Source organism: Pollachius pollachius (genome assembly GCF_949987615.1).
Source record: "Pollachius pollachius genome assembly, chromosome: 14".
Lineage (NCBI taxonomy): Eukaryota > Metazoa > Chordata > Actinopteri > Gadiformes > Gadidae > Pollachius > Pollachius pollachius.
Genome location: NC_136947.1, coordinates 2,521,681 through 2,539,603, shown reverse-complemented (window position 1 = coordinate 2,539,603; position 17,923 = coordinate 2,521,681). Strand labels below are relative to the sequence as shown.

Below are 17,923 nucleotides of genomic sequence, written 5' to 3'. Positions count from 1 at the left end.
TGTGTGTTCCGTCTGTGTGCTGCTATTAGTAGCATGTTGCTTTTCATTACCGTGGCCCTGTTGTTGATGATGGTGCAATCCCTGGTCAATCTGACCAGGTTTTTATATATATATCTATATATATATAGGGTTAGGGTGAACGAGGGATGACCTTCGATCAGATGTGTGAATATAGCCCAGCCTCTTCATCCTAGCTTTCAAGTTTTAAGTCGTCCATCTATCGTCTACGCATGAAAGAGCCGGAAAGAATAATGATGCAAATGTATTGTAGGATGGACACTCTATTCTTCATTGTGTCCATTTGTATTCATTGCCTAAATCTACCTGTCTAACAATCATTAGAGGAGTTTCTGTGTGTCTGTACTACATTTTTCTCGACATGAATTGACTCAGAGCAACATCACACTTGGCGGGTTTATTGCTAAGGACCCAAGGAATTGCAGTGTTGAGTGCATAATCTGGAGATCTTAGGGAAATATTTATAACTTTTTAGACCCCGGTAATCGGTACCCACAGTGAAGTGTATTGAGAGGGGACCTCTATTAAATCAAACGTCAGGCTTGGTACAGCTCTCTCGCCATCGAGAGAGCTGAAGTACTAAAGTACATTGAACAGATGAAGACAGACTGTAGATGTTACTATGCTTGCCATTTGGTCTCGCTAAACTCCAACATTTAAAGAATCTGCGATGCAACTTTCCCAATGAACACTTTTGTTCCTGGAAATAGCCTCCAGGAAATAGGCGGATTCCAACTAGCTAGTTAGCCTGGTCCCAAAGTCATTGCTAGCTATAGCTAGCAATGACGGCAGCTAGATGACAATCTCACGTTTGAACGTTAAGTTGAATACTTTCAAAGAGGTAAGTTTGTATATATGTATCGCTGTCTCTCCTTTGATTTTCAGTAAGACAGTTTATCCGGTCGAACGTGAGGTCGTTTGCTTTAACGGTTCTCACGAAGGCTGCACACGGTATTACTGGAGGCCAAAGTTTTAATATCAATAATTGCTATTTTATTTAGCACCCTTCTCACACTCAAGCATGGCTGCATAGACATGAACAACCGACAAATAAATGCACCTAAAACCACAACAATACATTCGAATATACAAACATACATACACCTATACATCCTTAAATACAGACAATTGTTATCTCTCAGTTACTTTCCTTCCTTTTACTGCCAACTGTTTCTCCACACGTCTGTCTGTCTGTCTCTCCTATTTAACTTGAATCCCCGCTGGAAGGGGCTATTTGTATCTCCCTGTATTCGCGGCCGTTCTCCTGGCTTGCCTGTGTGTGTGTGTGTGTCTGTGTCTGTGTGTCTGCCTGCATGCTTCCCTGCCTGGGTCTGTCAGCTGGAATATCGCTCCATTATTGATGATCCATCAGTCCCTTCATTAGCTCCCCATCCAGTATAGCGGTGGATGTTCGGCTCCGGTTCCCCTCAACACAATGGGGGAGCAGAGGGGGAGATCAGACAGCACAGGCCTGTCTTTGATGCTGCAGGTCTCTTCCTCTGGCCTCCTGATAACTGCGGGAGACTTTAGTAGGAGGCGGGCAGAGGGATGGTGGGTGGGTGTGGGGGGGGGGTGATGACTGACAGACTGACAGTGGTAATAACAGTCAGAGTGAGACAGAACGGTTTTCTTTTCACCCCCTCATGCATATGTAACAGGCAGACAGGTTTGAGTTTAACTCGAATTGTTCTGCGTCTGTTTTCATTTTGGGAGTTGTTTGAGGTGCTTCTATAATGATGTAAGACAGAAAACTTTGCGGCGACCGTGTTTGTAGTTCCCCAGCTGTTTCATGGAGATTAACACAGCCATATTAGCAGGTTTAGATTTCTATTTTGAAATGTTTGTCGTGATTCACACAGAAATGACATTGTGACATGCGTCATTGAGAACGATGACAATCACAATTTATCTTTTATCAGACACTATAATCAATGCATAGTTTTTGATTCCATTTGATATGATTGAACCAGCGTGGTATTTTGTTTTGACCATATAGAACCATTATCATCACTCATGAACTCGACCGATGCAATCAATTCTCAATGCAGGACAATATTTCTTTGTCTTGCTTTCTCCTCATCTCCATCTGGCTTATCTTGCCTCTGTGGTTTCCTTTCCTCCTCCCCCTTCCTCCTCCCCCTCCCCTTTTCTCTCTCGCCCTTTGTTTCTCCCTCCCTTTCTCTCCCTCTTTCCCCTTTTCTCTCTCTCCCTTTCTTTCTCTTGCTCCCTTTCTCTCTCTCCTCATCTCTGACCTCTCTCCCTTTTATTCTCTTTCCCTCTCTCCCTTTCCCTCTCTCTCTTCCTTTCTCTCTCTTTCATCATCTCTCTCCCTCATCCTTTTATTCCCTCTTTCTCTCTCTCTCTCTCTCTCTCTCTCCCTATCTTTCTCTCGCTCCCCCCCCTCTCTCTTTCTATTATTTCCACAATATCTCTTAGCTGTGTATGTGTGTGTGTGTGTGTGTGTGTGTTCTCCCTGCGGTCCAGTATTAATGAGTGAAGGTCAGGGTGTCAGCTCTCTCTGCATTGTTGTGTCAGCAGAGACCTGTGCTACAGACACTGCTGTTAGTCGTGGCCTTTAGCTGCTGCTCTTCAAAACACCGGACACGCAGTGGCCCAGCATTCAGACGAGGCCACAGACCGGGTGTGCGCGCTGGCGTCGGACACCCACACCCCTAGGAAGTAGGGAGTGGAAGAGGTGCCACGGTGTAACGGCACGACGGTATTAATGCCGTTATTAAAGTTTGAACGTGGATGACAAGGGAGAGTGTGTTTGGACTGTTTATCTCTAGGGTCGTGCGTTGGGTTTACTTGGAAGAGTAATTAGACGTGTCCGCAATACCACAGGGGCCCAGTGTGTCCATCCTAATGACAAGAGGTCTGCAGATAGGATGACTTTGTTCAACCTATCAACATTCCTCCGGAGGCACTCTTTTTGCATTTGTGTGTGCGTGTGTGGGGTGTGTGTGTGTGTGTTTTCTCTGCGGGGGAATCGCGGGTAGCCTCCTTTCCATTCGGTCCATCTGGTGTTCAAGGTAGCCGTGCAAGTCAGCACTTTTTTCCTTATGCACACACACACACACACACACACACACACACACACACACACACACACACACACACACACACCCACACACTCGGACACACCTCATGTATGCTTCATTATTCTGTGTCTACATCCTTTAAAAACATTCCATTAAAAACAGCATTTTTTCTGACAGGATGGTCTCCACTACACCCCCAAACCCGGTCACCACACACACACACACACACACACACACACACAAAATTACACACACACACAAACACACACCTGAGAACAAGCGGGGTTGTCAATTGCAAGTGTGTCAGCTGCCACATGTTCAGCAATCAAATGCTTCATGGACAGGAAATGACATGCAATTTGTCAAGGCAGAGCTGATAGCCGAGCGTACCGGCTGTCCAAACACCGGCCCCGGCGGCCTACGTTAAACCCAATCAGCCTCAGGGCCTGGTGTTGCACTGTGTGCCTTACACGATTTCAGAGCAGAGCGCTGCATGGAACACAAGCTCCTTCTGCCTCTGCCTTGTGTCTGATCACCAACCTCACTGATCCTCGCCGCTGTTCTCCCAACCCTAAATTTATCCGCTGTTATCGTCTGTGCTCTTCTCTCATCCTCTGTTAGTGTGTATTGATCCTCCACCCGAATGATCATCTCCCGAGATCGCCGGGCATCTCTTATCATCTTTGATCATACGCGGGGAGCGGGTCTGTTTCGCCGGCGGACTGATCTTCTTCCAATTATCTCTGAGGATCTCTGAGGATCTCCGTTCATCTCTGATCGTCTCATCATCCTCGACCCCCTGACAGACTCCTACAGTCCTATAAAGTCTCTGTCCCTGCTCCCAACCAGTACCAAGAGATATAATACATCCATTACAAAAAGCCAGGTGCATGGTGACAGAGTGTATGCTGTAAATACAATAGTGTAGGACATTATAACGATTGGAATAGTGTCCTCAAATAGAAGCATGTAGAGCATAGACGGAGTCGTTTACTTTTTGGAGCGGGAAACAGATGTGTTGCTTCTGTTGGTTGGCGCAAGTCACCATACGAATTATCGGACGGCGTCCCTGTTGTTTTCTGCATTTATTGCGTGTGTTCTCGTTTCATAGTTTAATCAAATCGTGCGGGGGAAAAGATTGCGCAGGTCTTGTGGAAAGGGGAGACCGATCAATATGTTATAGCGGGCTCGCCTATGGATGAGGGTTATGTAGGGAAAGGCTGCTAAGCTGCGTTCATGTACAGGTAATCCATTCGTTGGTTACACCCCGTCTGCTTTTATTATCTTCCAGCCAGATTCCCGAGCCTCTCACTAAACATATAACTAATCAATACGTTGCAACAGAGACAAAAATTGATCATATTTTAAAACGGTGAGATGCGGCAGCCATGGTTTTTAATGCGAGGCTGCTCAATATCCGCCGTGACTGGCGGGCTGGATGGTGAGACAGACCGCCTGTCGCAGACTCCTGTCGATCTAATTAACACCTCAGGAGCCGTACGCTATGCAGAGCATACACAAAGGGACCGGAACTACTGGGAAAGGGCTGCGGTTTACTGTGGTGGTATGCTGTCAGTTCATAAAAGCGGTAACCTTCGTTCACGTGGCTTACATAAACAACCCTTTTGTGCTTCTGGACCTGCTCATCCTTCAAATCAATCACCGTCCCTTCATGGCCTTCATGTGTCGCAAATCTTTTAAATGCATCTCAGTTTCTTTTTCTAACTCTCTCTCACTTTCTTTCTCACTCTCCCAAAATTTCTCTCTCGCTCTCTCTCACTCACTCTCTCCCTCACCCTCTCTCTCTCTCCTCCTCTCTCCCTCACCCTCTCTCTCTCTCACCCTCTCTCTCTCTCCTCCTCTCTCCCTCACCCTCTCTCTCTCTCCTCCTCTCTCCCTCACCCTCTCTCTCTCTCCTCCTCTCTCCCTCACCCTCTCTCTCTCTCCTCCTCTCTCCCTCACCCTCTCTCTCTCCCTTACCCTCTCTCTCCTCCTCTCTCCCTCACCCTCTCTCTCTCTCCTCTCTCCCTCACCCTCTCTCTCTCCTCCTCTCTCTCTCTCACCCTCTCTCTCTCCTCCTCTCTCCCTCACCCTCTCTCTCTCCCTCACCCTCTCTCTCTCCCTCACCCTCTCTCTCCTCCTCTCTCCCTCACCCTCTCTCTCCCTCGCACTCTCCTCCCTCTCTCTCTCTCTCTCTCTCTCTCCCTCACCCTCTCTCTCTCCCTTACCCTCTCTCTCCTCCTCTCTCCCTCACCCTCTCTCTCTCTCCTCTCTCCCTCACCCTCTCTCTCTCTCCTCTCTCCCTCACCCTCTCTCTCTCTCCCTCGCACTCTCCTCCCTCTCTCTCTCTCTCTCTCCTCCCTCTCTCTCTCTCTCTCTCTCTCTCTCTCTCTAGGTGCTGGAGGGTGGTCCCCTCTGAACTCTGACCGGTACCAGTGGTTGGAGGTCGACCTCGGTGGGCGAACCCGCATCACAGCAGTGGCCACACAGGGCCGCTACGGCAGCTCTGATTGGCTGACATCCTACCTGCTGATGTTCAGTGACACCGGGAACAACTGGAAGCAGTACAGACAGGAAGACAGTATTGGGGTGAGGCTAACAATAGAACTGGCAGGAATGCATAATTGATGTGTGCCTTTTGCCTTTTTACCATTTCTTCCACAATTCTTCCCCTTGATTCGTTTTCGGACTACTCGGTGTGTTTTATGACGGTACACCCTGCTGCACTTTTTCAATTCCACCTCCAAGTCCTTTTGACAGGGGACTTCAAGTCACCATAAAAGGAAAATATATATTTTCACCTTGGTCATTTTCCTTGATGTATGCAAAACAAAAAAACCCTAAAAAGTATATATCACTTCCAAAACTAATAAACTTAGCTTCCTCTTGTTCAAGGTGACCGTCTTCCCTCTCAACTTAGAATACAATCCTGCTTCTCCTCCCAGTGATAGGATATTCTGTAAAAGACACATCACAGCGAGCTAGCCTGTTGGGCTAATTCCTCTGCTCCCAGTGATAGGATAGCCTGTAAAAGACACATCACAGTGAGCTAGCCTGTTGAGCTAATTCCTCTGCTCCCAGTGATAGGATAGCCTGTAAAAGACCCAGCACACAGCGAGCTAGCCTGTTGGGCTAATTCCACTGTTCCCAGTGATAGGATAGCCTGTAAAAGACACATCACACAGCGGGCTAGCGTGGTGGGCTAATTCCTCTGCTCCCAGTGATAGGATAGTGTTGCGTTCTTGAAGAAAGTAGTCTAATTCGGATCGCTTTTAACTCACTTTATTTGTTAAAGTATTTCGGTATGGTAACTATGATGCAAGAGGAGGGGCATTGTATGGACACGCGTGTGAGCGACAAACAGCAGGCCTCTGTACCTAACTCCCCAGTATGGACTGCCGGATGTTTCTGATCTCGTTGGCTTCAGGCCCTGCTTTAATACCGAGTAGGCGTGGCCTACGTGACGTATTGGTTTCGCCCTCCTCACCTGGCTAAAGGTGCTGCCCTCTGTGTCTGGAATAGTTATTGCAGCTTATATGTCGGGTCCTGCTTCCTAGTGGCTATGTGTGGTAATTACAGCTTATGTGTTCGATCCCACTTCCTAGTGGCTATGTATGGTAATTACGGCTTATGTGTTCGATCCTACTTCCTAGTGGCTATGTGTGGGTAGCTTTATGTGTTTAAAATACGTAAAAATAGCCTGTAAAAGACCCAGCACAGCGGGCTAGCCTGTTGGGCTAATTCCTCTGCTCCCAGTGATAGGATAGCCTGTAAAATACCCAGCACACAGCGAGCTAGCCTGTTGGGCTAATTCCTCTGCTCCCAGTGATAGGATAGCTGTAAAAGACACATCACAGTGAGCTAGCCCGTTGGGCTAATTCCTCTGCTCCCAGTGATGGGATAGCTGTAAAAGACCCAGCACAGCTTGCTAGCCTGTTGGGCTAATTCCTCTGCTCCCAGTGACAGGGTAGCCTGTAAAAGACCCATCACACAGCGGGCTAGCCTGTTGGGCTAATTCCTCTGCTCCCAGTGATAGGATAGCCTGTAAAAGACCCATCACACAGCGGGCTAGCCTGTTGGGCTAATTCCTCTGCTCCCAGTGATAGGATAGCCTGTAAAAGACACATCACACAGCGGGCTAGCCTGTTGGGCTAATTCCTCTGCTCCCAGTGATAGGATAGCCTGTAAAAGACACATCACACAGCGGGCTAGCGCGGTGGGCTAATTCGACCCCCATTCCCATCAGAAATCCGCAGGAAGTGAGGTGCCCTTTCACACCACGCGCTGTGGAAGCACTTTACAACAAGCACCGTGCTATTACATGCTCCGTTCCTCCATTGGTACTCATGTGAATATAACCCCCCCCCCCACACACACACACACCCCGATACAGTACCCATGTGATGTCACGAGCCGGAGTGTAGCCCCACAGGGAGCGCTCCAACCACCAGGGGGTGAGGCCTCTCATAAAGCCTTTAAGGGCTGTATTTATAATGCATGGAGAGGTGGGGGAGTGCGGTGTGCCCGTTGACTGGACCCCAGCGCCTGCCGAAACACATTAGCCTACACCCTGTACGTAGACGGTGGCAGGTGGAGGGAGACGGAGAGAGAGAGAGAGAGAGAGAGGTGGAGAGAGGAGGAGAGAGAGAGTTGGTGAGAGAGAGGTGGAGGGAGACGAGTGAAAGAGAGAGAGAGGTGGAGAGAAAGACAGAGAGAGTGAGAGAGAAAGAGGGACATGGCGGGCGAGAAGAGTGGTTTACTAGTACCTATAGTGCAATGGAGAGCGTGCAAAAGAGAAAAGAAACTCCCATTAAACCCACTCCACGCCTTTTGGAGAATGAAGACGTATCCCCGGCATTGGCACCGTGCCCCCCCCCCCCCCCCCCCCCTCTCTTTCTTTACCGGGACATCTTTGTCGGCAGCCTTGTGTGAAATGTCGTTCATTCCCTAGCTGAGAGCGAGAGACGGGAGCGGCGGCGCGTAATTGGTTGACATACAACCTCTGGTTACGAGTTATGACCGCGGAGGAACGCTGCCGCCGTGCCGGCCGTCGTCTGCAGGGGGACATAAGGGTCGGATCTTTTGTTTACGACAAGCTGGCTATCATCATGCTTCACCTCCACCCTCGGCAGACATAACCCGCCCCACCGCGAGGGTCCCTGATTGGTGCAGAATGAGTCAGGTGGACCGCCAAGTGCCTGTGTGTAACCTTGCGAAGCACGTCTTTGTTAAGAGTGTCAACGGCTCCTGCAGGTGATACACGCCTATTAACGGATACAACGGATCGTGCACTGTATGAACGGGATGCTCATGTCATTTAATGGTCTGGAAAGATGCCTTCTGTCCTCTGCATTTACTACTTGTCTTACGTGTCGGGTTTGACAATGAAGTCGAGGTTTTTGGAAGCGTTCATGTGGCCATGGAGGGGGCGACAGTCTGTCCTCCTCTTCCTTAGACTCACCTCTCCGGTTTATTCAACCCCTTGACTCTTCTCTTCATGCTCTGGAAACCTCTTGAGGATTTGATTATTTATTAATTGATTGATTCAATCATTCATCGCAAAGACACCGCAGAGCCCTGTCTGATATGTATATACTTTTTACTTATTTAACGCTGCAAAAATGTATGGGAATCCTTAGTAGTACTGGCAGGTGAACTAGCTGAGAGGTGTAGGCCGTCAGATATACGCACATGAGGTCACAGAAGAGTGATGACTTACGAGCAGACTGCCTGATGATTAAAAGCCCACCAGCAAAAGTTAGTGTGAAAGGCTGTGCATGTGTTCACTGGTACATAGATATCACTGGAAAATTGCTGATGGGCTATAATACTGTGTGGGGAAGCGGATTCGCACAAAAAATGGAAAAAGTCAGGGTTGTAATCAGTTTCAGACCTAAGAAATGAGGTCACAGGCATGGAAAAGTTTGAGAACCACTATACTAGAGGCTGCGGTATATTGGGCGCAGCATTGCTGTCTCAGGGCCGGCATATTGAGGGAATGCAGGGGGGTAAACATTCATTTTAATATAGCCGCACGAAAGACACTATCAAATCAAATGTGCTCCCAGCTCACAAGCCCATGTCTTTATCTCCAGAGACGGCCTGAGCCAACCAGCCACACTCACTTGTTCCTACAGCATCCTACCCCTACTGTGGACCCACTTCCACGGGGGGGGGGGGGGGGGGGGGCCCATGGAGAGCTTTAGCCCTGCTAGGCACGTTCATCCGTGGTCGTCTCGACGCGATCATCTGTGGTCCTCTCGCCGGGTTCACCTGCGGCCCGCTTGTTGGCCAATTAAAAGCCTCACAGCCACTGAAGGGTAGCCCTAGTTTCCTTTTTTAAACAGGGCTCGGGAAGAGCATCATGAGTTCCTCCCGTCCTTTCCTCGACTCTCGTCCCGTGGTTTCAATCGCCCTGCCCCTCGTCCTTTGTCTCCTCACCTCCGTTCAGCTGGGATGGGCTTTTTGTTTTGCCCTTTCCTGCTTTCAAAGACAGCCTCGGCCCTTTGCTCTCCAATAAAATGCAAGGAAGGTGTTTGTTTTCCCTCTTATTTACTCATCTCTTCATTATTTTCTCGTTCTCTCTGTCTCAGTCTTCCTCTCTCTCGCTCTCCCTCTCTCTTATTTTCTCTCTCAAAGGGCTTTGTTGAAAGGGAAATATTACATTTATATTGCCAAAGCACAAAAAGATAAATAGGTTACAGAGAGACCATACAAAATGAGAATTATATATATATATATCATCATTATCTATGATTTATTATATGTATATAATAAATCATAAATAATGAAAGGCTGGGGATAGGTGTGAGTAAAGCAAACTTTCTCCCGGAAAGAGGTCATAGAATGACTTATCTTTACCCATTTCAGTAAACATTAATAAAAAAATAACATACCGGGTATATAGGGCTATTCGTTATCCCTCTCTCAACCTATTTCTCTCTCTCTCTCTCGCGATTTTATCACTCTATTACTAGCTCTCTCTCTTTCCCCCTTTGCCACTCGCTCTCTTTTTATCACTCTATTACTAGCTCTCTCTCTTTCCCCCCTCGTCTCTCGCTCTCTTTTTATCACTCTATTACTATCTCTCTCTCTCTCTCACTCGGTCTCGGGCACCCACCATGTTGGAGGGCTGGCCTTGTACGGTGGGTCATATTTCTAAAGGCATTACAGCTGGTCGAGCGCAACGGCGGCTCTCTCGTCTCCCTTCATGGACGTCCGGAGTCATTTGTAGGGCTTAACGGCCGGCCGGTCACCCTGTCTCAGGAGAACGCCGCCCGGCAGGGGGATTATATAACGCTTAAGACACGGCTTCCCCCCTCAGCGTGGGGGGGAACGTGAGAGGGAAACGCAGGGGCCATTTTGGGACCGCCAGATAGGGGACGGGGAACGAGACGCTGGAGCCACATGAAAGGAGAGAGGATACTGCTGTGTTTCTCTCGCAGAGGCATGTGGGGATTGAGATGACACGTGTGCGTGCGCACACACACACACACACACAATCTCACAAACACGCACACACACACACACGCACACACACACACACACACGGACACACACAAACACAGCCCAGGGCCCACACCCAGCGATGATTAAAGACACGAAAAGAGAGAAACATGATTATGGAAAAACACATATTTGCATACAACAATTGCGCAAAACTTAAAAAACACATTGGTGGAGAATTTCCCCAAAGTGGTTTGGGCCACACAGGGTTCTTGAGTGTTTTGCTATGGAGGTCCGGGATTCTTAAACACGCCTCCCACTCGGATGCATCGCCGCGGTGACGCCCGGACAGCCTTGTCCATCACGTATGACAGCAGCGGTGCACCTGCCCCGGCTGAGTTGCCGGGGAGACGCTGATGTGTTTAAGAGGAGAGAGGGAGGAGGAGAGAGGGAGGAGGAGAGAGGGAGGAGGAGAGAAGGAGGAGGAGAGAGGGAGGAGGAGAGAAGGCCACAGCGTCACCAGCACAGCCCAGCATTAACATCCAGCGGTGCACGTTTCTCTCTCCCCCAATCCCGTACACACAACCCACGGAGACATGCTCGCTGTGTTGACACAAAGACAGATGGCATTAAATGGGATAATAATCAATGGACATTATGGAAGCCGTTACACATGCACACACGCACGCATGCACACATACACTCTCTCACACACACACTCACACAAACATACGCACACACTCACACGCAGGCTGCCGTAAGCACAAACACACACAAACATACGCACAAACACACACATACACACATACAAACACACACTCACGACAACTGGGCTGACAAATTTGTGTTTAATTAACACAAGCAACTAAACAAAAATGTTGCATTTCGTGTGGAATCCAACAAACAACAGATTGTATGGCGCTGGCTGTGTAGACCGATGCAAATGGGGCAACAACACACAAGGCTCTTTTTATTTTTTTCCACTGAAACTCTCCCATCTGGCTCTTTCTGATCCGCCTCCGTGCTGTGCTGTTAATGATTAACCAAGTGTGTGTACACATAAATGCATAATGCATTGAAATGTGACACGCATTGCTTGTTTGAAAAGGTGAGGTTTATTTTTTGGTGTAAAAGAGATCTTTCCTGAGAAGTGTCACTATGGTGGAGGGAAAAGTTGTGGCTGTGGGTGGTGCTGTTACTTGGAAATCTGATCAGGTATTGGGCCGCCTGCTCCCTAATATAATCACGCATACACCAATATACAAACAGTGTGATCGATAGCCTTCTGCTTTCCCCCAGGTTGAAACTATTGAAATGTTCACCGCAAAACCGTTTCCTTTCTTTTAACAAACCCTAAAAAATGCATGAGCCTCCCGTATGCAACAACTTAAAGGTGTTGTGTGTTGCATTTTGTGGCTTGGCAGAAATGTAATAACGTTCTTGAGTATTTTTTAATTAAAGTCTAAAAGAGACAGTTTTTAATCTCTACTCATAATCGCTACTTTATCGTCGCTGGAAAGGGGGAGAGGGGATGGAGAGGGGATGAGGGGGGCGGGTGAGGGCTATTCACTCACCAATAGAGGCTACTCAATCCTACACACCGCACCTTTAAGAGAATGCTACTCGTCAAGACATAAAGACACACCATGGACAACAAAACAGCCACGTTAAACCCATCCGTTCGGATGACGATAAACCACGCAGTATTCCTCGATGTTTTATTGAGCGTGTTTTTCTCCCTTCCTCCCTTCCCAGTCGTTCCCAGGTAACACCAATGCCGACAGCGTGGTGCAGCACCCACTCCAGCAGCCCGTCCTGGCTCGATACCTGCGCCTGGTCCCGCTGGAGTGGAACCCCAGCGGGCGCATCGGGCTGCGGCTGGAGACGTACGGATGTCCATACGGTGAGCTGGCGCTCCCCTCCAATCTCCCACCGGCACTCACCATCCATGACTCACGCTGCATCGCGCCCTCTCTCTCTCTCTCTCTCTCTCTCTCTCTCTCTCTCTCTCTCTCTCTCTCTCTCTCTCTGGCTGCCTCTCACTCTCTCTTGCTCTCTCTCTCTCTCTCTCTCTCTCTCTCTCTCTCTCTCTCTCTCTCTCTCTCTCTCTCTCTCTCTCTCTGCTGCCTCTCTCTGGCTGCCTCTCTCTCTCTCTCTCTCTCTGGCTGCCTCTCTCTCTCTCTCTCTCTCTCGCTGCCTCTCTTACTCTCTCTCTCTCTCTCTCTTGCTCTCTCTCTCTCTCCCTCTCTCTCTCTCTCTCTGTGTGTTAAGAGCCAGACTTAAAAAGTGATAAAAAAAAGCAAACCCTAAACAGACAAGCACGCATGCACACGCCTGCACAGACACACACACACACACACACACACACACACACACACACACACACACACACACACACACACACACACTATAACAGACTAACTTACTTACCTTGTTGGACCTTTTCCTTTCTGCACCATTCTTTAACACACACTGTGCGTGTGTTGTGTGAACTTTTTCATGCACGGCAACATGTGCTTAGAGCACAGAAAACGTTTAGCACCACCTACGCTATTCCCACCAGTCTCTTTCTCTGTCTTCTGTTTTCGAAGCGCTAAGTAACACTTAAATAGTTTTTTCCTCAAGTCAACTGTCACACAAGAAAACAAACAACTGCTTTTAATTCACAATCTCACGGCACGTTTTCCAACATTGATAATACAAAACAAATAAAACAAGATATTACTAAATAGAAAAAGTTAAAAGCACTCTGTGTGGCACTCTCTACTGCTGTTTGGCTGGTGATTTGGTGTGGTTTGCTGGTGTGTGAGTGCACACAGGTTTTAAGTGACAGGGACAGAAAAAGTAAACAAACCATAACATATCCCAGAAGGATGTACCTGCTACATACCTACCAAATATCTTGTGCAGAATGGATATGAACATGCATCTCAAAGGCAGCTCATAAGCTCGGGATCGTAGTGTTGGGTTCTGAATCCCCAGCCCCTCTCCTCGCTGTTTTGTGTAGTTTGTACTTCCTCTAAATCCGATACTCCATAGCTCCACTCAGCTGCAATGGGAGCTGGCGGTAATTGGCCGCTGCCTTGGCGACGTGGGTGTGCGGTAATGGGTCACACACTTCGCTACCTTGCCAGGAGGGAGCACAGACTCCGCCCATTACGTCGGCTTGAAGGAACAGAAGGAAATCGATGCAATCAGGCAATTAGTCGAGATTGAAATGGATTTGGTGGAACATCATTTTCTGAGGCTTAATGCACACCTGGAAAACCCCATAATTAGGTGTAAATGAGGGATTTCTGTTGGCAATCACTTTAAATAGATGCAATAGATTTCACTACTCAGACCTGTTCATGTCAGGATTAGCTAGGAGATGTAGCTCAACAGAGAGGCCTCTCCTAGCAGCATGATTTTCAAAAATTCAGTTTTTATCGTCGGCTATCCACCGTCTGGTTGCTATGGTAATAGCCATTCAACTAAATGGATGGAACTGCAACTCTCATACTATATATATCACTGTATTTTCCCAACAACGACGGTCACAGAATGAAAGCCTTCAGCCCACACCTCAATTAAATCAGGGTTTAGTTATGGTTCTGTTTTCTCTGTAAACCAATTTGGTTTCGGGCGCAGAAGATTAGAGAATCCAAGTTTGAACAAAAGTGATGGCTGCGGTGACAAAAATGACACATAAACAAAAAACACAAAATACCAGTTCAAAAACAATTGGTAGAAGTTCAAGGTATATTCCCCAGAGCCAAATCAACATAGTTATTATAACATATTGTTCATTCAATTGAGGGAACAGTCTCAGTTATTCACCTTTTGTCATCCAGGAGCTACTTAATGCTCTAATACTGATAATTGCTTGATAATACTTGTGCCAGACCTTTAAAACATCTCTTCTACACATTTTCTTATGTTGATTAAAAAATGTACAGAATGTACAATTATTAATAAGGTTAAGCAGCTAGAAACTTGGAGGGCAGGACAGGTTTTGTGTCAGTGATGTTAGGAAACTATTTACTAGATGTGTCTGTATATGTGTGTGCATGTGTGTGTGTGTTTAATGCGTGCGTTACTATGGTGTGTATGCGCAATCACACGTGTGTGTGTGTGTGTGTCTGTGTGTGTGTGTGTGTGTCTGTGTGTTTTGAGCAAGCTTTGACTGGCTCATTAAAGCCCATTCAATTCAAAGAATGTCTGTTTTGGCAGGACAGGAAATTGGACCGGGAATGAGCTCAACTGCTCTTCTGAACATGAGGGACTTTAAGCACTGATGGCTGCTGGGACTACCAAACACAATCCTCTGTTGATTCTGTAGCCGTGGATGAAAAACAAAATGTGGGCCAGGTATTCTAATAGGAAAAGGTTTGATCTGTGTCAAAGTCTGCCTCGATGGAGGGCTTGGATGTTGTGTGTGCAGCTATTTGGGGGATTTCTCTTTTTAGGTGGAGAAGCACAGGAGCATGATTAAACCATGAATACTATTTCAGTTTCAAAGAGGGTTAATGGTACCTAACCATTTATCAGCGGTGACGTTTCCTTCTCATTATCTTGGTTAGTTAAGAATATATTAGGGAGAGATAAGAGATTAGCACGAAAACCCAGACTAGGGCGAGAACCGCTTAAAATATTAAATGGGTTGAGCAGATGCAGACGGCTGTTAACAGCTAAATGAAGAGCTCGTACCGCTAACACAGAACTGCATGTCTCTTCCTCTGGGTCGCTCTGACCTCTGGGGAAGCACACGCTACAGCCATTGTGTGTATTTTCCATGTTGTTTGTGAATATCTTATAATTATAAGTGTTGTAGTAACAGCCAGGAGATTTTCTCTGATTCTGCTCATTTCTTAATGAGCAGAATCAGAGACAATGGAAAAGTACGCTCGGAATGAATTAATGTTTGCCAGACAATTTGTAAGTCACCGGCAGTGTGAGCATACAGCTTAGTGTAAAGTCACCTTTTCACAGTTGAGTAAAAGTTTGGTTGTGATTTAAAGCTGCAGCGGGTACGATTCCAGAGCATAGAGAGAGACATACAAGAGAAAAATGGCCCTTTTCTGCTATCTTTCTCCCTTGTGTTGAGTGTCCCCGCCATTGAGAAGTGTTGCATTCACGCAGGCAAGATGGATTCCCTGGACCAATCAGGGAAGAGATGCGCTCATCCCTGAGTGTTCAGAAATGAGTCGGGAGCAGTCTCAAAAAGACCATCGAAATGGTCTCATGCAGAGGCAGGCGCTGTCAACTTGAAACATATTCTCCCAGCATTTCACTCTCTAATAGCTGACGGATGGATACGGCATGTCTAACAAATTACACTCAAATTACAGCCATGAATCTTAAGTGCAGCACCTTTAGATAGGCATGTTCACTATTTAAAACAGTGGTTCACAACCTTTCTGGGGCTGAGGCACACCACGGTCCCAAGCAGAAATGAAAGGCACACCCACTAAAAGGGCATGCGTATGATAAATGTCACACACATTACTACCAGGATATAATTAGGATATTATCCTTTCCCCAATATTTCACACCTAAAAAAATACAGCTGTATCCAAAATGCATTAAAACGGAAAAAACTATTTAAAGTTAATCCATATTACGAATCATAAATAACACTAATTAGAGTCGGATTATGTAATAAATCAACACTGAATGTGGCGGTGCACCTGTTCCCGTCTCAGGGCGCACCGCTGGTAGCGAACCCCCCCAGGTTGAGCTCGTTAACCAGCCCCGTCGGTTAACCCCCCCAGTTTGAGCTCGTTAACCAGCCCCGTCGGTTAACCCCCCCAGGTTGAGCTCGTTAACCAGCCCCCCGTCGGTTAACCCCCCCAGGTTGGGGTCGTTAACCAGCCCCCCGTCGGTTAACCCCCCCAGTTTGAGCTCGTTAACCAGCCCCGTCGGTTGACCCCCCCAGGTTGAGCTCGTTAACCAGCCCCCCGTCGGTTAACCCCCCCAGGTTGAGCTTGTTAACCAGCCCCCCGTCGGTTAACCCCCCCAGGTTGAGCTCGTTAACCAGCCCCCCGTCGGTTAACCCCCCCAGGTTGGGGTCGTTAACCAGCCCCCCGTCGGTTAACCCCCACAGCGTTGGGGTCGTTAACCAGAATCAGAATCAGAAAACTTCATTGACCCCGGTGGGAAATTGTTTAGTTTCCAGGTGCTCCGTACGAATAGAAATTACAAGCATAGAAGATACGATTATAAAGTAGAAAAATTATAAATAAAATACAACAAACAAAAGTACGAATAAAGTAAGAAGTTAACCAGCCGCCGTCGGTGTGCTGTCCATCCAGGGTCCGACGTGGTGGGCTTCGACGGCGCCAGCGGCCTCTCGTACCGCTGGGCCCCCGGGCTGAAGCCGAGGGCCAAGGACAGCGTCTCCCTGAAGTTCAAGACGCTGCGGAGCTCTGGGGCCCTGCTGCGGGCCCTGGGCCCCGCCGATCACAGCCTGACCCTGGAGCTGGAGCAGGGCCGACTGCAGCTGTTGCTCCGACAAGGTACGGACGCCCCGCGCACGTTTATGTGTGGGTGGCTCGCGGCTACTGGCCGCAGTCTACTGTATTGTTAGTATTGTTTTTATTAAAATTTGTTACGGTTCTTATTATTTATTAAAATGTGTTTTTAGTCAATTAACTCGAAAAACATTGGGCCCTTGCCAAGTTGTGTTCTGTTTGTGTTTATTTTGATAATCATTTATTCATTTATTTATTTGGCTTCGGTATCATGCATAATTAGCCTGCAGTTTTTTAATTCATTTTGAAGTAGTTTGTGGTGTTTATCACGTTTTTGTCCCAAAGATGGGATTGGACGCTTGAAGTTTGTTGACAGGGTATATGTCGCGGTAAAGGGCTGTTGGTTTTTGCATTCGTGATTATTAAGACTTTTCTGAAGGCGGTATTATGTGTGGCAGAAAGGCAAAAATGCCTTTCTACCAACCCTCGTTCCATTCCAGCCAGCAGCCTTTTCTTTCACGACTCTCCCTCTCTCTCTCTCAACCCACCTTCCAGCCCAGCTTTACTGTCCTCTGCGTACACCGCAAACAATTCCCACAGCTGCAAATCTACTGCTGTTCCTTTGCATTTTTCAAATTGTTAACATCTGAAAAGACCTAGTAATCTATTTAAGGTCTCTCCATTCATGTTAACTCAATTTCGATAGATACATAACATGTACGATACCTCTCAGACTACCTGCGTCTGTAATAGTCTCGCCTTACAATACAGTGTGTACCCCGTCATTTGGCGTCCCTGTTCTAGACAACAGTGCCATACGCTGTACTGCACACAGGATATAGATAGGCCTGTAGATCTCGGAATGAACCAACTATATCTCAACAAACCAACGATCGGAGCACAGGAACCATAGCTTGTGGGGTTAGGTCTCGGTTGGCCCATCAATGAGCCGTCTCGCTGAGTGAC

General features: G+C 47.5%; 1 protein-coding gene across 1 annotated transcript in view; it reads left to right on the top strand.

The window, feature by feature from the left end:
- The window catches only part of cntnap3 (contactin associated protein family member 3), a gene marked incomplete at both ends in the record, with an annotated part of 104,580 nt that overhangs the window by 26,274 nt on the left and 60,383 nt on the right, over positions 1-17,923 (top strand). The window contains 3 exons of the mRNA XM_079751535.1: positions 5,455-5,648; positions 12,261-12,408; positions 16,799-17,002. Of these exons, the coding sequence (XP_079607661.1) occupies positions 5,455-5,648; positions 12,261-12,408; positions 16,799-17,002 (546 nt within the window). The remainder of the gene's footprint in view (positions 1-5,454; positions 5,649-12,260; positions 12,409-16,798; positions 17,003-17,923) is intronic.